The sequence below is a fragment of the Microtus pennsylvanicus genome, chromosome 19 (genome assembly GCF_037038515.1).
Source record: "Microtus pennsylvanicus isolate mMicPen1 chromosome 19, mMicPen1.hap1, whole genome shotgun sequence".
Lineage (NCBI taxonomy): Eukaryota > Metazoa > Chordata > Mammalia > Rodentia > Cricetidae > Microtus > Microtus pennsylvanicus.
Window position 1 is genome coordinate 32030411 of NC_134597.1, and position 22919 is coordinate 32053329.

At 37.0% G+C, this 22919-nt stretch overlaps 1 protein-coding gene across 6 annotated transcripts in view; it reads left to right on the plus strand.

The window, feature by feature from the left end:
- Luc7l2 (LUC7 like 2, pre-mRNA splicing factor) overlaps positions 1-22398 on the plus strand; it is a 56833-nt gene extending 34435 nt beyond the window's left edge. For 4 of the 6 annotated variants that reach the window (XM_075953541.1, XM_075953543.1, XM_075953546.1 and 1 more), the window contains 6 exons: positions 1055-1198; positions 3946-4122; positions 5013-5104; positions 10384-10413; positions 16631-16822; positions 21109-22398. In XM_075953541.1, the coding sequence (XP_075809656.1) occupies positions 1055-1198; positions 3946-4122; positions 5013-5104; positions 10384-10413; positions 16631-16822; positions 21109-21271 (798 nt within the window). In that variant the 3' untranslated portion in view covers positions 21272-22398. The remainder of the gene's footprint in view (positions 1-1054; positions 1199-3945; positions 4123-5012; positions 5105-10383; positions 10414-16630; positions 16823-21108) is intronic. The other 2 variants (XM_075953542.1, XM_075953545.1) reach the window with 1 other exon arrangement.
- The last annotated feature ends 521 nt before the right edge of the window (positions 22399-22919 follow it).

A 22919-nucleotide genomic window follows, 5' to 3' on the forward strand; every position in this document is an offset into this window, starting at 1 on the left:
GTTCTACGAACCTGTATTGGTTATAACCTCGAACATAGTGACTAAAACTGTGTAATAGATCAGTTAGAGTAAACTTGATTGCACAGTACTCTTGTCTTAGCAGTCATGTCCTGGCACATGTTCTTTAGTCAGCTGGAGGCTGCTGAGATATTCTTTGAGAGCTAAACTAATCATTTTCTTCTAGTAGTTGCAGAGGCAGAAGCATCATACTCAGTTATGCCATGATTTTCAAGCCTTTTCTTAGGACATGCTTGTTCTCCATTGCTACAGTAAAAGCAAATGTACGAGTAAGTTTAGAATCAAAGTACAATTGTGGGTGCATATGTAAGGAGGATTGAAGATCTTTGGTTAAATTATCAGTGTTAATTTAAAGAAAACATCACTTTGATAAAGAATAGTCATAAAAGAGTTGGGACCCTTGAAAAAAGGAATGTCTTCTTGGATTTTGGACACTTTAAGAAGTAAATATTATTGAAATACTACTTTGTTAAGATTGAATGTTTCTATTAAGTTAAGCTTTTATTTATAAGTGTGGTGTTGTACTTGCGCTATATAATGAGTCCGAAATACATTGTTTTGCTCCTTTCAATTTTTTTTAATGTTATGGTTCTTTTGTGTATGTGTGTGTGTTTTGCTTGTGAGTATGTCTGTGCATCATACACGGGCCTAGTGCCTGTGGAGGTCAAAATAAGGCATTGGGTTTCCTGGAACTGAAGTTATAAATGGTTGCTAGCTGCAATGTGGGTGCTGGGAATTGAACTCAGGTTCTCTAGAAGAGCAGCCAGTGATCTTAACTGCTGAGTCATCTTTTCAACCCTTCATTCTGTTTTTCTTTATTTTTTTTTAAAGATTTATTTATTTATTATGTATAAAGTATTGTTATTATCCTGTATCTATGCCTGCAGGCCAGAAGAGAGCATCTCATTCATTACATATGGTTGTGAGCCACCATGTGGTTGCTGGGAATTGAACTCAGGACCTTTGGAAGAGCAAGCAGTGCTCTTAACCACTGAGCCATCTCTTCATTCATGATATTCTCTTTCGTTTTTTCCAGGCTGAACGTGTTCATGAGTTAAATGAAGAAATAGGTAAATTGTTGGCCAAAGTGGAACAACTAGGAGCTGAAGGAAATGTGGAAGAATCTCAGAAAGTCATGGATGAAGTGGAGAAAGCACGAGCAAAGAAAAGAGAAGCAGAGGTAAAATTTGTTTGTTTGTTTGGGGGGGGGGGGTTGGTTCTGTTTTGAGATAAAGTGTTACTGTGAGACCCAGCCATTTTAGAAAGAGTTAAGTTCTTAATAGTGGTAAAATGTTAGTGTCTGTACTTCTTACAGAACATATATTTAACTGGAAATTATTCAAAATTTTATTAAAGGAAATTAAAACAATTCAGAAATGTTTAATTGCTATTATAATGTTGGGTTCTGTTTTAAAGTAGCTTTTGGAAAATTGGAGCCATTGCTATATTGAAATTTATAATTCAAATGTAATCAAACCAATTACCCACATAAAACAAACACACCTTTAGACAATGTGCTACCTACCCTTTTCCTCAGTAGTTTTACTTACCTAACAGTATCATCTGCTTTTACCTTGGGGGGCCTTCTCTGGTTCATATTTTATATAAGTAAAAATTCTAGCATCATGTAAACAAATTCTGTTGTGATTGGTATACCCCCTGATATGTTGAAACTCAAATATATTTTGTGGAGATTGTGGAATAGTTTTTTTCAGTAGTTTCTATTGGACTTACAAACTGATGACATCTAGACTGCTTCATGATGATCTTTGTCTTTTCAACTCTGGGCAGTAAGCTTTTTGTTTTTTAATCCTTAAATCTCAAATTTAAAATACTTTCATGCTTAGAAGTGCAGAGTTGCAGATGAAGTGATTCACACCTGCAATCCCAGCAGTTGAAAAGCAGAGTAAGAGGATCATAGATTTGTAACCAACCTATCTATTGAGACCCCATCTTGAAATAAAGGAAAAGATGGCAAGATCTTTTGTGACAAGATTAAAAATGAAGCCCTATCATTCAAACTAATGTTGGGTACACACTGTTTTTACTTCTGTTCTGTTCTTGTACTCTGGTTCTTCATACCAGTGTGGAAAAACAGCAAAAGGAAGCAATTTTAGTAAGTTCTTTAGCATATTATATATCTGAATGTAAGAATTTAGTACAGGAAGGAGGATAAAAGGAAGAAGTCATCATTGTTCCTTATAGCACCTGTATAACACCCATATCATATGATGACCCTCAGACATTAAAGAAAATATTATCTGGAGGAAGAGAAAGGCCTATGACATTGGATGCACGTTAGTTATTTTCACATAATTCCTCTTTCTTGGAGTTTAACCTGGGGCTTCATGCAAGCAGGCAGGGTAAGCACTCAACCATTGAGCTTATATTCACACCCCGCTTTTTTTTTTTTTTTTTTGATTTTTTTCAAGACAGGGTTTCTCTGTGTAGCCCTAGTTTTAGAACTGGGAGATTTGCCTGCCTCTGCGTTCCAAGTGCTGGGATTAAAGATGTGTGACCCCAGTGTCTGTTTTATCCCCTTTTAAAATTTCCTTTTGAGACAGAACAGGACCTTGAAGCTGCTCAGTGTAGCCTTAAACTTATGATTTCCCCTGTCTTCATAGTTTGTGTAATTTCTGATGATAATAGCAATTCTCCCATTGTGAAGTGTTTTCCTTTTGTGATTAGTTAAGTACCTTATTTATACTTTGAAATTACCCCCCCCCTAAAAAGTCTTAATTGTTTAATATATATGAGTGTTTTGCTTATATGTATGTATATGTACTTTGTATATACCTGATGCTCATAGGCTGGAAGAAGGCAGTATACACTTTAGGGTTGGAGTTATGATAGTTGTAAGCTGCAATTTGACTACTAAGCATTGAACCTCTGGACGGAGTAAGTAGCCAGTGCTCTTAACCACTAAGCCATCCTTTATAATATTTTTAAATTTATAGGTTATATTATTCATTGATGATTCATGTGTGTGTGTGTGCCTATGTGTACATAAATACATATTCTCACATGTGGGTCCATGTTCATGTATATACATATGTGAAAAACAGAGGATAACCCCAGGATCTGTCTGCTTTTTATTTTGAGGCATAATCTCTCAATGGCTTGAAATTTGCCTGGTAGGTAACCTGACTAGCCAGCCACTCAGTTCTAGAGATATATCCACTTGTCTTTAATCTCCTCGTTATTGAGATTACAAGCACACCCACCATGCTGTCATTTAGAGGAAAGGGTTTGTGTGGTGTGTAGGTGAGCAGACAACTTCTAAGAATCAGTTTTTTTCTTCCACCTTGGGTTTTCTTTTACAATGTGGGTCTTAGGAATTGTACTTCAGTGATCAGGCTTAACAAGTGTCTTTACCCCCTAATCCATTTTTCCAGCTTTGCCTGGCAGCTTTTTGTTTTTTTTTTAACTTTGGTTACAGGGATCAAACTCAGGTCTTAAGGCTTGTAAATTAAGCACTTACAATTGAGTTCTTAGCCCCTTCATTGGTGATTTCTTCTTTGATCTTTTAATTCTCTTTTAAAGAACTCTGTACATTTTTATCCAGCTATTTTTATCAATATTATTCTAGCTAAAGCTACTTAGGATTGGAAAATGTTCTTAACTGCCATAAACAAAAGAACAGAATCATCTTAGTAAACGAAAGGAGGATAGTGGATTGGCAAATTTACCAGTATGTATTTTTCATTGATGAACACCATGTCAGTGTTTGGCAACAACTCATCAGAATCATGATGAATATTAACCTTTCATCTGTTGTCTTGGGGAGGGGGAGTGAAGGATAGATGAATTTTTGATCTTCAACAGAGCTCTCAACGACTTTGAAAACATTTTGTGTGTATACATTATATTTTCTTACAGAACTTTTAAGGACATTTGTGTGATCATTGTTTTTCTTATTTTATTTAGGAAGTTTATCGGAATTCTATGCCAGCTTCCAGTTTCCAGCAGCAGAAACTTCGAGTCTGTGAAGTTTGTTCCGCATATTTAGGTCTTCATGATAATGACAGGCGACTTGCTGATCATTTTGGGGGTAAACTGCACCTGGGATTTATTGAAATAAGAGAGAAACTCGAAGAATTAAAGGTACATTGCATAAATTAATATTGCTTACTTTATCCTGGTTAACCTAGTTCTTTTACTCTGTATCTGTTTTCTTTTGGTTTCATTGACTAGGTCTTTGCTGTGTAGCTCTGGTTCATCTTGAACTACTGACAGTTCTCTTGTCTCAGCCTCCCTAGTATTATAATTACAGTTAGTTTTTGAATAGTACTGTGCTGAAAAAAAGAAGGTCATGTAGATGTGATTTAAAAAAAAAAAGGATTTTATGTGTACATTGTTCTGTCTGATTGTTTGCCTGCGTGCCAGAAGAAGGCATTGGATCTTATTGTAGATGGTATTGAGCCACCATGTGGTTGTTGGGAATTGAACTCTGGACCTCTGGAAGAACAATCCTTTCTTCAGCCTGTAGTTATGAGTTTTGTTTTGTTTTTTTCTTTTTTTTTTTAAATATTTATTTATTATGTATACAGTTTTCTGTCTGTGTGTATGTCTGCAGGCCAGAAGAGGGCACCAGATCTCATTACAGATGGTTGTGAGCCACCATGTGGTTGCTGGGAATTGAACTCAGGACCTTTGGAAGAGCAAGCAGTGCTCTTAACCACTGAGCCATCTCTCCAGCCCTTGTTTTTTTTTTTTTTTCCAATGTTAACTAAGGAATGATGGGGGACGGACGAAACTCAATGGTAGCATCCTTGCCTTTCATGCTTGGAAAAAGAAAAATCATGATGAAATAAGGTTTTAACATGTTTTTCACAATTCTGGAAAGCTAACTTAGAAGGCTAATAATTGTACATGACAAAATTTTAAATTGTGTTAGTTGTATTATATGAGAAACCAGATAGAGTTTAAAGTAAGCATAATTAAGGATTTGTCCAGTAAATTTACAACTGGTTTTTAAATTATTCATTTTAAAGAGAGTTGTAGCTGAGAAGCAGGAGAAAAGAAACCAGGAACGTCTGAAACGAAGAGAAGAGAGGGAGAGAGAAGAACGGGAAAAACTGAGGAGGTATGTTTGGGTCAGAAATAGTACATGTGTTTGAAACTCAGTCTCTAGCCTAAAGGGTATATGACTTGAAGGTGCTATTAAACTGGTTCTGGGCATAGAAATTTAGAGATTTTTGCCTTTAAAGAATGTTGTTACCATGCAAGCTGGGCATGATATTACTCAATCCCAGAAGGTGGAAAGTGGAAGACAACCAGTTCCCAAAAGTTGTCCTCTGACCTCTAAGAGCATGCCATGGCATATGTGTCACATGGGGGTGTGCAAAATAAATTAAAATTAATAATTAAAAACAAAACAATTAGAAATATTAAGTGGCGTGAATATAGAATGAGGCAGTCAAACACATTTATCAAAGGTTTAGAAAAAAGTCAGAAACATAGTGGGGCTGGACTGCAGTACCTGCGGGGGGCGGGCGGATAGGCAGGTGATCTCTGAGTTTGAGACCAACCTGTTCTACATAGTGAGTTCTAGGACAGCCAAGGCTACACAGAGGTACACTATCTCAGAATACAAAAATAAAAGCAAAACAAAATTACCTTGCAAGACCATTTTAATAGGAATGATACAGATTCAGTAGCTTGTATTTATCTAAAATGTTTTAACCCAGAAATGTTTCAAAATTTGGAGTGTCTGAATTGGGGTATATATGAGTAGACAAACCTCACCTGTTTAGCATCTCTAATTTAAAATCTGAAATGATCCAGAAATTCTACTATTTGAGTGTCATGTCTGAATTTCACATTTTCCTGCTAGGGGTGTTCAGCCTTTATAGTTCTTAGCTAGTCAACTGAGCTAATATGATTTCCTTCAAGATTGTAGAGAAGCAAATAAGGAATGTTTCATGTCTTTAGGGTGAATGAGTTACAGTAAAACCTCTTGCTACCCATTGATTATTTTTTCCCCCCATACTGGGCTCAATTTGTACCTTCTTAGCACAGAACTGTGGCCTTTCCTTATTTTGGTGGTGATGGTGGTCTTGGGACTTGAGCCCAGGGGCGGTATATGCTAGGCAAGCACTCTAATATACCACCACCTTTTATACTTTTTGAAGAAGGATTTAGGAGATTTTGGGGTTTTGTTGTTGTTGTTGGCTTTTTTTTTTAATGTTAAACTGTTACTGTTTTCTCAGTTGTAGGAGCCATAAGTTATTATTTTGTTTTGTTTTGGTTTTTGTCTTTTGTATTGTTTTTTCAAGACAGGGTTTCTCTGTATAGTCCTAGCTGTCCTGGAACTTGCTCTCTTCCCCTTCACCACCACGTCCAGTGGAGCCATAAATTATAAAAATTCATTAACTTGATATAGCAAGTCTGCTTATATCAACTCATTAATTAGTAAATTTAGTATTTTCATATTTAGAGTGTTTGAACATCCTTTTAGTCATTGTTGCCCATTAACATGTTCATAACTTTAAGCATTTTATAATAGACTGTCATACCACAAAGAAATTTACCCTTTCATTACCATGTACATTGCTCGTGTACATGGTGGGCATACATGTGTACCCTGCTTAGGTGGAGGTCAGGACTTTTCACCATGAGAGCTGAACTCAGGCCACCAGGCTTTTATGGCAATGCCTTTTCACTAAGCTATTTCATTGGCTTTTGCTGGTAGTCTTTTTATTTTAAGAATAGACCAGAACAATGCTATGTTGTTGACATCTGTTTTGAGAAATCTTTTGTCTCTTGCTCTTTTTCTTACTGCCTCACCCCTTCCCCATTTCTAATTCCCTGTGTTTTACATTTAACAAATTTTATTTCAGGACTTGCTTCTTTGTTTTTAGTGTATGCTGAGGTTGTACTCCCTTATCTCCCCAGTTTTTTCTGTTATGGGGATGTGTCAGTATCTTTATGTATGTGTGTACTATGTGTGTGCGCGCGCGCGCGCGCGCGCGCTCGCGCCCGCACCTATGCCGCAGCAGGGGATTGATGGGCGGGGGATGTGAAAGTCCGAGGACTGTTTTCTGGAATTGGTTCATTTTTCACCTTATTAAGGCAAGGTCTCTTGCTTCTGCGTTTTTATCTGCTGTTTTACTTTTATTATAGTGACACGGTCTCTGTATCCCTAGCTGTCCTGAACCTCTGTAGAATAGGCTAGCCTCGAACTTACAGAGAACCGCCTGTCTCTTAAAAGCATGCGTACCACCATATCTAGCTTACTTGATTGTTGATTCTAGGTCTTGTGTAACCCGGGCCAACTTCTTGAGTGCGTAGATTTCAAGTACTTTGTCACTATGCTTAATCCTAGGCTGTTTTTTCTAGAGATATTGTTCAGAATTGCATTATTTAGAATAGTGTAGATAAGCATTATATATGGTGTAGAATAGTATAGATAAGCATTTTACATAGTGTTGGAATTCACAATTTAAGATTCGACTGATATAGTCAAATGACCTCATTTTTTGTTGTTTGTTTGAGAAAGGGTTTCTCTGTGTAGTCCTGACTGTCTGCCAACTTACTCTGTACACCAGGCTGGCTTCAAATTTACAGAGATCCTCCTGCCTCTGCCTTCAAAGTGTGGGATTAAAGGCATGTGCCACCAACACGCAACTACCTCACATTTTTTATAGGATTGTAGTATTTGTAGATGGTGAGAAAGTTGGTCACTTATTACCTCTCTTTTTTTTTTTAATTTCAAAGTATATCCCCATTGAAGAAATATTTAGCTAGGCATGGTGGTGCATGCTTGCAATCCCAGCACAAAGGAATCTAAAGTAGAAAGGACCTACAGCCTTGCTGCTAGTTTAGGCTATGTAGAGTTTGGTTACATAGTGGGTCTTCATTCAAAAAAAAGAAAAAGAAAAGAAAAGAAAGAAACAACAAAGCAGGTTGGGTGGTTCATAACTATAATCTTAGCATTCAGTAGAATACCTATTTCAAAGCCAACCCAGCCTGCTGCAAAGTTGAAACAGTTTTTTTTAAATGCTGTGGAATTGAGGAAGTACTGTAAATATGTTCATAAGACAGAGTTATAAAACAGTATAACATTATACAAGCTGGTTTTTAATTGCTCCTAATATAATCATTTACTAAAAATAAAAATGTATGTCACTTACTAGCTATTTATATGCCAGGCTATGTGTTTAGAATTTGCCTTCGTTTATCTAATCTGTGTTAGTTAGGTTTTCACTGCTGTTTGAAGATTCTTGAGGAAACAGTTTAAAAGGAGAAAGATTTGTTTTGCTTATAGACTCAGAAGTTTGAGCACCTAGTTTCTCGCTTCATTGTTGTGGGCCTGTCATTAAAGCCCACACCATAGAGACTGGAAGACACAAAGGATCATGGTAGAGAAAAGCTACTTACTGCAAGGTAGGCAAGCACAGTAAGCTGACATGAGAGATTCAGACTTAAGATGCTCCCTTCAAAGAACCTACTCCTTTGAACTAGGTCTCATATACTGGTTTCTATAACAACAGAACCATCAAATTAAGAATCTTTTATCTGGGACTGGAGATATGGCTAAGGATGCTTGCTGCTATTTCAAAAGACTGAGTTCAGTTCCCAACAGCCACATTGAGTAGTTCACAACTGCTTGTGACTCCCAACTCCATGGGATCCAACACCTTCTGTCTTCCACAGCTATCTACATACACACATTTTAAATATTGTCTTTAGATTTTATATCCATTGATTTGGGTAAGAACCCTTATGATTGAGTTGGCCTTTGATGATTAGATATACCAGTTGGTGACTAGATCATTAGCACATTAAATTTTGAAGGACATTGCATAGCCAGTGACATTTATATTGCTATTCCTGTCTTTCAAATGATAGATTAAATCAAGGGAGGATATATAACTTTCTCCTAGCTGCACAGACAGAGCAAGGATAGAATCATAGTTAATATAGCTCAAAGCATACTTTAAAATATGCTTGCCGTTATTTATACACTCACACTACAAAATAAACCCTGCAGTGTTAGAAAATAGAATTGTTTATTAAGTGCTAACACTGCTGGGAAATGTCAAGGGTTGTTATATAAAGTGATAATCTGGGGTTGGATCATTTGGAAGGTAGAGAGATGGTTTGCTGGTTTAAATGTATTTAAACTCACATATTTCCATTTCTGGGTATCCAGCCTCTTCTGACCTCAGACATGCACACGGGTTACATGCATACATGCAGACAAATATGCACTTTTTTTAAAAAATGGAGGAATATAATCATTTTGGGATTGGAAAGATGCTTAGTGATTAACAACATGCACTTCTCTTCCAGGGGACCTGAGTCCAGTTGCCAGTATACACATTGGGCAGTTAACAATTTCCTGTGACTCAGGCGCCACAATATCCAATGCATGCTTCTAGCTCCTGAGTCATGCATAACTAGGCTTACACGTACACATACACACTTAAAAATATTATTTTCTGGGCTGGAGAAATGATGGCCCAGCAGTTAAGAGTTAAGAGCGCCGACTGTTCTTCCAGAGGCCCGGAATTCAATTCCCAGCAACCACATGGTGGCCCACACCGTCTATAATGGGATACAGCCACCTCTGTTGAGCAGAGGACTATGCTGGCAGAGCACTCAATATACATAAATAAAAATAAATTATTTTCTTTTTTAAGGAATATAATTCATGTTAATGGACAAAGATGTAAAGTTGAGTTCCTTTTCTTGGGCCTGTAGGTTGTAGGTTCAAAATGGGCGTTTTATAGATCATGAGACATTTTTCTTTGTTCCCAGAAGACAAAAGCACAGTGAGAGTGTGAACGCTATAGAAAAATAGGTATGTGTGTGTGTGTACTTTTAGGTATGTGTGTGTGTGTACTTTTTTTAAATTGTTATTTGTTTGTTTCTGTTGGTCTAGTCTAGGAAACAGTTTCTGGAGAATTGCTTTTGTGATAAGCACACAGTTTCAGTCTCCAGAAGAATATTCTTTTCTAAGTCAAGTGTCTATCTAGTTGAAGGAACTGCTGTGACAAGGTAGAGAATTCTATAGAGTTGTTTTTTTGTTCTTTTTGCTGGGGGTAGACTCCAATGCATAAGTACATGCTTTGCTTTTATAGAAGTAAATGTCAGAGGCCAGGTGGTGGTGGCACACGCCTTTAATCCCAGCACTCAGGAGGCAGAGGCGGGTGAACCCCTGTGAGTTCAAGAGCTAGTTCCAGGACAGGCTCCAAAGCTACAGAGAAACCCTGTCTCGAGCTCCCACACACACACACCAAAAAAAAAAAAAAGAAGAAGTAAATGTCAGAACTCAAGGAAAATATCATTTACAAGTACAATGTACCAGTTTAAAAATTTATATAGTCACTTTTCTAAAAGTAGATATTCTTTTTTTAGGTCCCGCTCACATAGCAAGAATCCCAAAAGGTATGTACCATAGAAGATGGATAAAATAGTGAAGCTGTATTTTTCAAATGTATGTTCTTTGGATTATGTATCTCTTAAATTTGAATGACAGTAAATTATTATTGACTGAGCTGGGCAGTGCTGGAACACACCTTTAATCCCAGCACTTGGTAGTCAAACCCTGTCTTAAAAAAGAAAAGTCAAAAGCTGTGAGAGCTTCTTAACTTAATTCTTTTTTTAACTCCCTTCAGAAATCTGGGAACCATGTGACTCAGGATGGAGAGCAATGGAATCAAATCCCTTAAATAAAAATTTATTTACAATAAAAAAAAAAAAGGAAAGAAGTTATTACTGACTTATTCTTTTATAGTTCAGGTTTGAGCTGTTTCTTTAAAAATCTTTTGGAAGTTCAGAAAATATATGATAGGATTTTTTTAAATTTTATTTTATATACATTGCTGTTTTGCCTGCTTGTATGTCTGGGTGAGAGTGTCAGATCTTGGAGTTAGAGGCAGTTGTGAATGTCCATGTGGTTGCTGGGGTTGAACCAGGGTCCTCTGGAATTTCAGCCATTGTTCTTTCCTGCTGAGCCATCTTTCTAGCCCAGAATTCATTCATTCATTCATTTCTTTCATAGCAGGGTTTTTCTATAACCCAAGTCCTGGAACTAGCTCTTGTAGACCAGGCTGGCCTCAAACTCACAGAAATCCACCTACCTTTGCCTTCTGAGTACTGGGATTAAAGGCGTGCATTGCTACTGCCCGGAAGAATTTTTTTAAAAGACAGTTTGAAAAAAATAAATAAATTTGAGTGGTCCATTTGAGAAACAATAGCCTAACATACCTGTTGGAAATACAGATAGGCTAGCCAGCTGGGGATTTTGTTATTATTGTGTGGGTTTTCTTTCGTTTCGGTTTTTGAGACTGTATCCATGTTGGCTCCAGTTTGTCTTCTGGAACTGTTAGTAAGGATCACAGGCATGTGTCAACATACTTGTTTTTTCCAGGCAGGGTCTTGTGTGAATTATCTTCCTACTTCTGTATTCCTTAGTGATAAGATTACAGCTGTGTACAACCACATCTGACACTATATCCTTAGTGGGTGTCTGTGTATGTCGTCCAGTGTGCCCTGAGAAAGTTGTTTATATTTGTTTTCACATTAATACCATTTTTTTTCACAGTAATACTTCCCCCAGTCAATTTCTGTAAGCACCACTTAGAGCTTCTTGGTTTGAATGATAAAATACTTGATCTTCATATTTGTTAAACCCTAATTTTGCTATTTACTCACTTCATTGTAGCCAAGCAGGTTTTTTCAGCCTTCGGCATGTTCAACTTGCTCTCATTCCAGAACTTTATACCCGGATGGTCTTCTCTATGCTGACTGATTTGCTTCCCTTTTTTCAATCTTTGCTCAAATGCCGTTCTGTCAGAAAATCCTTCTATGCCTGCTTTATGTAAACTCTTACTACCCATATCTGTTTGCTTATTTCTTTACTAGAGGTAGAGAGATCTCTAGAGACTTGTTTCTTAGACTATGAACTCTAAGTAAATAATAAGTTCAGGGACTTATTTTACTGTTCTTTTTTCTCTTGTAACTAAAAAGGTGCAATGGGCTAGGTACCTAGCAAATACATTTTCATGAATAATTATTATCTAGACATTTTTTAAAGTTGCATTAAATTGGACTGGGTAGTGATGGTGCACGCCTTTAATCCCAGCACTTGAGAGGCGGAGGTAGATGGATCTCTGTGAGTTTGAGGTCATCCTGGTCTACAAATGAAGTTCCAGGACAGCCAGATCTTTCTCATGAAAGATCAACTTATTTACCTATGTATCTGTCATGAGAGGTCTGTCTGTCTGTCTATCTATCTAGAGAAAATTATACAAAGAATCCCTGTCTCAAAACCAACAAACACGCATAATAAATAAAAATTCATTTAAAAACAAACTATCACAATTATTACACTTTTGAAGTTATGAGAAAATACTTTTTGTTTTTGTTTTTTTGTTTGTTTGTTTTTCAAAACAGGGTTTCTCTGTAGCTTTGGTGCCTGTCCTGGAACTAGCTCTTTTTAGACCAGGCTGGCCTCGAACTCAGAGATCCGCCTGCCTCTGCCTCCCGAGTGCTGGGGCCGCCCAGCTGAGAAAATACATTCTTATGGTAATTTGAAACTTTCTTTTTCAAATTAGTAGCTATAGTATCCTAACCTGTCCATGAATTTGCTGATCTTCCCACTTCCTCCCCGTGAATGCCGGGATTACAAATAAGCATCACCGTGTCATCAGTTTTGTCGCTCTGAAAGAAGTAAAACAGTATGCTTTTTATCTTTCTGCTTTCCTTCACATACTTCTGTTCTTTTAATGCTGTCTCCATCCTCATCTCTGTCTGTCTATCTGTCTTTCTCTCTCTCTCTCTCTCTCTCTCTCTCTCTCTCTCTCTCTCTCTCTCTCTCTCTCTCTCTCTCTCACACACACACACACACACACGAGCTTTAGAAAAATGCTTAAATTCTGTTTGAATTTTAGCTTATTATAGGCATTCAAAACTTTAGTGGTCAAATTGTAATTTAAGTACGGAATGATTTATTCTTAAGTATTCTTTATCATTCTCTTTATATGCATCAGATATATTTAATTTTTTCTTTTTTTGTGGGGGGTTAGTTTTTTGGTGTTGGTTTTGTTATTATTTTTGAGTATATGCTATGTGTGTAGAGGGGTGCCCTTGAAAGACAGAACATCAGGTTCCCTGGAACTAGAATTATAAGTGATTGTCTGCCACCTCATAAACATGTTGGGAATTAGACTTATATTGTAGAAGAGCAGCATGCATTCTTAGCTTATTGAGCCATCTTTCCTAGACCCCTAAATTTCTTAAGTGTGCTCAGAATTAAAAAAAAAAGAAATTTCAAAAACTTGGCATGAAGTGGGAATACTTATTGTTGCCTTTATTTTTCATTCATATTCCTGAGGTAACTTTTAAAAAAAAAATTTTGCCAAGCAGTGGTGGCATATACCACCTCTAATCCCAGCACTCGGGAGGCAGAGGCAGGCGGATATCTGTGAGTTCGAGGCCTAGTCTACAGAGCTAGTGCCAGGACAGGCTCCAAAGCCACAGAGAAACCCTGTCTTTGGTTGGGGCGGGGGGAGTTATTTATGTATGCATGTGGGTTTTTTGTTTGTTTTGTTTTTAGGTATGAATGCTCTGCATGTACGCCTGAATATCTGAAGAGGGCATCAGATTCCATTATAGATAGTTGTGAGCCACCATATAGTTGCTGGGAATTAAACTTAAGAACTTTGGAAGAACAGTTGTATTCTTAACAATTGAGCCATCTCTCTAGCCTCATACATCTTATTTAGAGTCTCACTATGTGTATGTAGCTCTGGCTGGCCTCAAAACTCAGTGTGCCACCACAACTTCCCCTGGTTAATCTTTTTATTACTATTTTTGTTGCGTATGTGTTTTTGCCCGTGTATCTGTGAGTCTATGTGTATATGTATGTTTGGTGTGATTTTTCTGAAGAGAGCTTTGGTATTGTCCTCTCTCTCTAACCCCTGTCTGAATCTGGGGTTTGTGTTTTCTCAGCTAGGGTGTAAACTAACAAGTCTCAACGGTCCTCCTGCCCTTTGTTTTCTGCTGAGGTTACAGGTGTGTGCTGAAATCTACACTCTAGTATTCATGGTTGTGCAGCAAGCACTTTTATCAACTTAGCTTTTTTTCCCTGTCTAATAGTGGATGTTAGCAACGTCTGTACTACTGAGCTACAATTGTAGTGAGTCTATTACTGTCCTGCCTGCCAGCTTCCAAATAATCACATGGAGAATCCTTAATAGTTATGAAACCTCAGCTGGTAGCTTAGGGTTGTTTTTAGCTAGCTCTTATGAGGCTTGTCCACCTCATCCTGCTTCCTCTGTGTCTCCTCGTCTCTGCCCTTCTTTCCAGTGTCCTCTGTGCCTGGAAACCCAAGCTATTGACCATTCATCTTTTTATTAAACCATCTTCACAGTATATGAAGAGATTATTCTGCAACACTACCCCCTTTTTGTCTAAAAAGGAAAGATTTTAACTCTAACACAATAAAAACTATATACAATATGAACAATTACCAGGTAGGCATTATACTCACAATGTTCAATTCATTTGTATTTGGCAAAGTTGGAGAAAGTACTGAATTATCTATCCTATTTTAGCCCAAAGTCTCATAACTAAGCCATTTTATGTTATAACTTTTATTACCACTGTTAAAAAAATTTTAGATTTTAAAAAATCTTTTAAGATAAACAACTTAAGCTTTTGTTTTTCAACCTATATATTTTGCATCTCTTTAGTAAGTTTTTCTCTTTAATTTAATGATAGTGAAAACTGTCTTGTCTTCAGCTCCATCTGATACCCAAGAAGGATAAATTTTTACTTGAGTAAACCAGAAGTACAGAGCAAACAACTTCCAAAACTATAGAAATGGCAGGGACATCTGACTGTCTGGACAGTCACCCTAATGTTCCTCTGTAATGCTGGGGCATTTATCTTTGGCCACAGGACTAGAATATATGACAAACATTGTAATAAAGCAGGAATTTTGAAGGCCTGTCTTACCTTGTCTTGACAAAGTTTGGTATTTGCTTTCTATTTTGTCCTGTTTGTCCAGTTTGAACAGCATACTGTCAGCAGTCGAGGCAAGGGCAGTTTCTTACTCAAATGTCTAGCTTTTGTCACAAAACAAACTCCTTATGGAGCTTCTTTGATGCCCTTCATCCTTTTATGAAGAATTGGTTCTGCCAGGAACAAACATGTCTCATTGTCATATAAAGTCTTATGTTATTAAAACAGGTCTTTGAAGTGTTTGAAGACCATCTGTTTAAAATATATCTTTGTTTGACTTTGAAAATATACCAGGAATGACTATAAATCATGATTATTACAGATGACTAACTACTAACCTATATTTTTTTAATATCCTAAATAACTTTGAAATACCAAAACTTTACATAACCTTTTTAAAAGAGCTGCATAGGTAAAATACCTTAAATAATAGTAGACATTATATATATATATATATATATATATATATATATATATATATACACACACACACACACACACACACACACAGTATAACAAAAAGACCTTAATTTATATCATATACAAAAATCCATACTAATATAAAATATTTGAGGCCAGTGGTTGTTTAAAAGTAGATTCAAAGGTGCTGGAGAGATTAAGAGCATTGACTACTCTTCCAGAGGCCCCGAGTTCAATTCCCAGCAACCATATAGTGGTTCACAACCATCAGTAATATGATCTGGTGCCAACTTATGTCTTCAGGGACACATGCAGGCAGACCATTGTATACATAATGAATAAATAAGTTTTTAAAAAAGTAGATTCAAAAATCCACGTTTTTATCTCATCTTTTCTATATTATATCCCCCCTTTTTTCTTCATTGCATTCCTAGTTAACTGACATAAATTTATACAGTATGCATTGACTTCTGGCAATTAGTGTTCTAGGTTTTATTTTGAAATCCTAGTTATTAGTCATTAACATACTAGCAGTGTGTTGCCATTGAACATATAATTTATTTAGAATAGAATTGCCATCAAGTACAGCTACTGAAGAATAACTTCTCAGTCCTGGCAAGATAGCTCAACTAGCTAAGGTACCTAACACAAGCCTGATAACCTGAGTTCAATTCCTGGGACTCTTATTGTGGAAAGAGTCTCCCAAAGTTTGTCCTCTGACCTACCCCTCATATCCTGTGATATGCTCATTGGCACACACATCCCTTTGTTTCTTTGTTTTTTCCATGTAGTTCTGGCTGTCCTGGAACTCACGCTGTAGAGGAGGCTGGCCTCAAACTCAGACATCTGCCTGTCTCTGCCTCCCAAGTGCTGGGATTAAATGCGTGTACCATCACTACCTGGCCACACAAGACTTTTTTTTTTTTTAATAAGAATGAGCTTTGGGCTGGAGAGATGGCTCAGTGGTTAAGAGCATTGCCTGCTCTTCCAGAGGTCCTGAGTTCAATTCCCAGCAACCACATGGTGGCTCACAACCATCTGTAATAAGATCTGGTGCCCTCTTCTGGCCTGCAGGCATACATGCAGACAGAATATTGTATATGTAATAAATAAATATTTTCTTAAAAAAAGAATTAGCTTCTTTTTGAAGAAAAATTTAAGTGTGAAATAAAAATTGTAGTACTAACAATGAATGAAGTAAATTATTTTCTTGTAGATCTAGATCCAGAGAGCATCGTAGACACCGATCTCGCTCCATGTCACGAGAACGCAAGAGGAGGACTCGATCCAAGTCTCGAGAGAAACGACATCGCCACAGGTCCCGTTCCAGTAGCCGCAGCCGCAGCCGCAGCCACCAGAGAAGCCGGCACAGTTCTAGAGATAGGAGCAGAGAGCGATCCAAGAGGAGGTACTGAAGTGCCGATCAGAGGATGCGGAGCTACCTTTAAGTTTTAGCCTTTTAAGTTTACTTATGTTACTTATGCTTAGATTATTGGTTTGAAACTTGCACCTGGTGTTGATATGTACTCAATTGTAGGTGTATACATTTTTTTCTGATTGTATGAGTAGTTCATGCAGAGTAATGTGTGAGCCAGAGTAAGAAATTGGAGCCAGTATGTGCAGAGGTTATTGCTTTTTCTTTACTTGGGATGTTGGGAGTTGGGAGGGGTGCTGATAAAAACAAAAACTATTTACAGGCAAATAATTTTAGGTACTAATACTCATGAGGTTGTGGGGATTTTTGTTTTCCAATGTGTATTAACAAATTAGGGACTCTGAGGTCCTTTCATTAAAAGAATTATTTAGTTCTGTTTGCCTGTTTTCCAAACTTGGAGCTGGTGCACTTCTAAAGAGCAAACACATTCTTCGATGTCATTTAATCTGCAGTATAAAGCATAACATTTTGTGTTCACCTTTAGTGTGATGGGAAGATTCTGAGTTTTGAGATGCTACAACACTTCTTAGTATATCAGGAAACCTCAAAATATGCAATGAGAGAAGACACTGGACCTGATCATCTGGTGCGAGCAGATTAAGGATTAGAATATAGTGGAGCTGTTAAGCTCCCAAAACTCAGGTCACATGATAATCCTATGGAACATAAATTATACTTAAAATTACTTATTCCCTTTCTTGACAACCATGCATAGGTTTATGTAAGAGAAACACTTGGAGTGCCTAGTTACTAGTCTTAGGTGTTCTGTGGCTTACTCCACATAAAGTTCATAGCTGAATCCAGAGAAAGTTGGCAAAATCTTTTTAGACTGAATTACCCATTCCCTGAGATCACAAGCTTAGTTTCTTAATAGCCTTTCAGTCAACATTTTATTACATATATATCTGTCCTTGTTCTAAGTAGTCCTTCAAGTGATTCTAGTTAGTTTTTGTGTGTGTGCTTTTTGGGGGGTAATGGCAGGGGAGCAATGGCTTAATTGTAGCCCAGATTGGCCCGAGATTCATAATCCTTTTGCCTCAGCTTCCTTTTGAGTGCTGGGATTATAGGCATATAAGACCCTGCCTGCTTTATGAATTAGATAACTTTCCTCTGTGCTAGTCTTAGTTAAAAAAAAAAATAGCAAAGAAATAATAGTATATTATACAATCATATTTATGTTGCTCTAAGCTGTTTTCTGTTTGGGAGCATACTTGACCATGGATTATAAAGCGCTAAACTGGATATCATAGGGCAAATTTTATTAGATGATGAAAATTTCAAAATGAGTTTTAAAAATGTTTTCAGATAATGGATCAGTCTTGAATAAATGGTGTAATTAGGTTGTAATTAAACAAGTAGGCAGATACCTGTAGGTCTCTTTCTCATATTTTGAAACTGGAATTTGGAGACTATCTTCAGTGCCATGTTTAGAAACAAACATTTTCTTAATGTTCTTGATGATTCGAAATCTGCACACTAAAATCTGAGAATTCATGCAGCTAGGTGGTAAAGGATCTACATGATTCTTTGTTGACCTGCCCAGTTGTCATTTCTCTGGTATTTACCTACATGTCTTTATTGGTGGTGGAAATGGGAGGGATGTCCTAGCATTGTGTCATCCTGATGCTTCCTGAACTTGTGAAGTTTATTTATATAGGAAAACTTCCTACCATACTCAGCATGTTTAAAAGAGGATTATTTTTGTAAAACTATTAAAGATTTTGCTTTTCTCAAAAGTATTTCATATCATTGAATTCAAATTACTTTTAAAACATTGTTTTTTTTTAAAAAATGATTGCTACTTGTTATTTCATATATATAACATCAAATTATTGGTATATATGTGAGTTTTTGATGATAAAAAAAAGTCCATTAAAAGTCTTGACATTTTGCTGTTTTCTTGCCCTTGCTGTGAAGTTCTGGTCTCCGCTATAAGTGAGTTATCTATATGAATCTTGTCTTGGCAGCAGTTCCCACAGGTCAGTGAAGACCTTCAGCAACCTTGTGCTTTTCAGGTGTTCTGTCATGTAGTACATACTTCAAAGTTAAACTACTTGGGTTCAGAATTCTTTGCCAAATAATTTAATTACATCCTATTGTTTTACCCTATTTCGTTAAATAGAAGTAATAGGAATATTTGGCTTATTAGACTTTCAGCAGTCACACTTAAGAAACTTACTGCATGTAGGGTATGTGTGATCTTGTACAACCATTAATTCATCTTTTTCAGTTACTATCACTGACCTCAGGGACTTGCCAGCATCTAATGTCATTGTTCTGTTGATCATTTCTATGTTTAATAGTGGCTTTGGAGATAGATGGCTTGTGTGACTTGGAATATGACTTTTTGTCTTTTAAGCATATTATTTTTTAAATGCTTATTAAGCATGAGCTCCTGTAATGTCACTCTAGGGCCTGAGGCAGGAGACTTGCCACAAATTGAGGCCAGCTTGGGTTAGGGAGAAAGACCTTAACTCGGAAAATAAAACAAAAGGGGGAAAAGGGCATATAAAACCTCAAGTAGAATGATCTAAATTGGTGTTAATTTTTCAAGCTTTTGTTTTAATCATTTATGTTACCATATTTTTGTATTATGACAAAGCACTTGAAAACAACATGAAGGTATTTTGGTTTTTTTTTTTTTTTTCTCACATTTTCTGAGATTTCAGTTCTTCCTTTTGGGCCCGTGCCTGGTGAACGAGAACACCAGTGCAGAGAGCCTATAGTGGAGTAAAGAGGCTCACCTTCTGACAGAAGAAAGACATAACAAGGGGTTAGGCACAGGATATAAGATACTCCCTTCTTGACTTATTTTTGTCCTGACAGAATCTTTTTTTTTTTTTTTTTTTTTTTTTTTTTTTTTTGGTTTTTTGAGACAGGGTTTCTCTGTGGCTTTGGAGCCTGTCCTGGGACTAGCTCTGTAGACCAGGCTGGTCTCGAACTCACAGAGATCCACCTGCCTCTGCCTCCCAAGTGCTGGGATTAAAGGCATGTGCGCCACCACCGCCCGGCCTGACAGAATCTTCTTAATGGCTATTTAGCTATGAACTTAGAGTGGATTAATTCATTGGCTGTACCGTCTTCATGACCTCGACGTTTTCTGTAGCACCACCCAGCAGTTTCAAGTCAACAGTACATGAGCCTTTTGAACATTTTATATTTGAACTACAATGCTCTCCTTATCTATATTTTTAAAACTGGTTATAGTAGTATTTTTATCTTGCCTTATGTTTTCCTGAAAGTATTGCTTTTTTAGGGCTAGTAGCATGCAAACTTAGCATATTGAGGTTCTAGGTTTAAACTCCCAATTCTTGACAAAAAAAAAAGTATTATGTAGTAATTGGCAGTGCCTCTGATCATAATTCTAAACCCTGGTTGAGAAATTTGTGTAAACATTCTGTATCACCTGTAAAGAATAAAATAAATGTAATATTTGTTAATTCATTTTAGGTGTTGAAAGTATATATTCTATGCTAATCAATATAGTTAGATTCTATGTAATGTCTGTATTTTGTTTTCTGGTTGAATTTCTGATATGAAGTTTTGTTTTTGTACTTTTTTTGAAAATGGGTATGAGAATGGAGATAGTATTAGAAACAGTATTTTATTATGGCATAATCAGTTTTTGATACCTTCCATCTTGGTTTTAATGAATTCACTTGAGGAGTAAAGCAGATTTTGAAATAGCAAATGGTTATTTAAAGCCATATTATTGAGTAGTTCTATTTCTTGAGTTTGCAAAGTGCTGCCTGTAGAACAAATGTGATGAGAGCCTGTTTTTGTACAACCAGCAAGCTATGGATGGTTCTGCATTTTTACATTTTAAAAGTTGATAGAACAGAAAGACTCCTACACCCTGAGATTGTGTATGATTTACACTTCCTTATTGTCCGCCCATTTAGCCCAAAAGATATGAATCTCTATACTAATTCATTGATCTCCATCCAATTTGGAATCTGATACCTTTCACTTTTAAAAGCTATTACCTATACATTATTTTTATATTAAATATCTATTAATTGGAGAATGTTCATGGTTATCTCATACTAAGGATTAAGTCATTGTTTAATTTAGGCCTTTTAACCAATCTTGTTTTGGTGCCCCGTGAGCTATAGTCATGCTCTTTTCTGTCAGAAAGTCTGCCGTCAGATGTATTCTAATCTCTTTCTTCAGCTAGCAGAAACGTAATATTTCTCCTCGTCTTTGATTGGATTTTGGGTGTCCCAACATATTTTGCTCCTCAAATTAATATTTTTCAGATCCTCAAAAGAAAGATTCAGAGACCAAGACTTAGCATCACGTGACAGAGACAGATCACCTCGTGACCGAGATCGAAAAGATAAGAAGCGGTCCTATGAGAGTGCTAATGGCAGATCAGAAGACAGGAGGAGCTCTGAAGAGCGGGAAGCAGGGGAGATCTAATTAGCCGTGTATATACCTTCATTCCTTAAGCTTCCTATGGAGTTAACATGCTATTATTTAGTTCACAACCATTTGGGGTGACAGTTCTAGATACTGATCCAGGCTAGATATGAACCTATTTTCCTTGATAAAGCCTAAAACTACATCCATAGTTTCTGGTGAACCTGTAATACCATTCTGAACGTACAGTTTTACATAATAAAACGCTGATCTCTATTCTTTCAAGTAGGAGTGATAGTGTATGATAGTGAGTGATAGTTAATGCCTTGCAATTTTTGAACATTTGTAAAATTCTGTCTTCCTTTCTATTCCAAACAGCAGCAGCTTTGGGAATTTTTCTTTTATAATTCTTCTTCCTTTGACTTTTGTATCTCCTAATACCTGTGCCTCCAACTGTAAGAGAAAAGGGGGCAGGGAAGCAATATAACTTCTGTTCTAAGGTTCTGTTCACCTCAATTACTAGTTGATTATAGTTGAGCATTTCTACCGGATTGTGTGCTGGTGAAACTTACACAGGGCTGTCTTGTTTGGGGCCCTATTAGAGTTGGAAGTTGAACAGCTGTTGCATTACTTTTGCTTTTTTATTGAAAGTTTGAAACCAGACTTGTCCTTTTTATTTTTTTGTTCTATTAAAACTGCTATGTTCAGTATATTGGGGATGGGGCAGGGACTGTTTCATAATAAGCACTTGTTTTATTGTGTGTGTGTGAGTGTGTGGAGTATAAAGGCTATACTCTTAATTGTAAAAATAATAAAAGGAAAAGACACAATCATCATCACTACCGTCATTACTCTGTAACCTGTTTAGTAAGTTGTCACTAGAACTCTGCTGTGCTGTGTTCCTCTGTTCTGTAACATCCTTAACAGTGCCTTACCGTACAAGGCACCAAAGGTAGTAAATGCGTAATTGTGGATTTCAGATGAACGGCTGCTCCACCCCAATCTCTCGCTGACTATACTCCACTACTTCAGAGCTGTGTTTAACAGCTTCTATAAGGAAAGATTGGACCTGTAGAAGCAACTAAGAGTCTCTTGTTTGTATTCCTTAATTGACAAGCCTGAATAAAATCAATATGTAACCAATATAATGAAACCAACAGTTTCTGCATTAAAGTGCTAATTACTTACTAATGACTACCTAGTAGTTAACAAATAACTTTTGTCCTTCTAGAAACAATATATTAACTAGTAAAATTAGTATATATAAGATAATTTTTGGGAGGAGTTAGGTCTCATGTAATCCAAACTGACCTAGAATTCACTCTATAGCTGACCATGAATTCCTGACCACTGTACCTTTGCCTCAGTGCCAAGAGGCACTGCCTGGTCTTTGGGGGGGGGTGGACACAAATTAGTGGCCTGCTGTAGTCTCCTTTGAGACAGGATCTTATTGACCTGGAGTTCACAAATTAGGTTAGATGTCTGGACAGAGCCCTATGGAGGACACACGGGAATTGCAAGTGGGTACTACCACACCTGGCTTTTTGCTGGGGGTCAGACAGGTTCTCATGCTTACAAAAAGTGCCTTCTTAACAGGTCCAGGTTCCTTGCTCCATCTTTTGGGGCCAGGCTGACCTCCAGTTCACTGTGTGGTCAAAGATGACCTTGAACTCCTGGCTCTCTCGCCTCTACTATTTAGTTTAAGGGT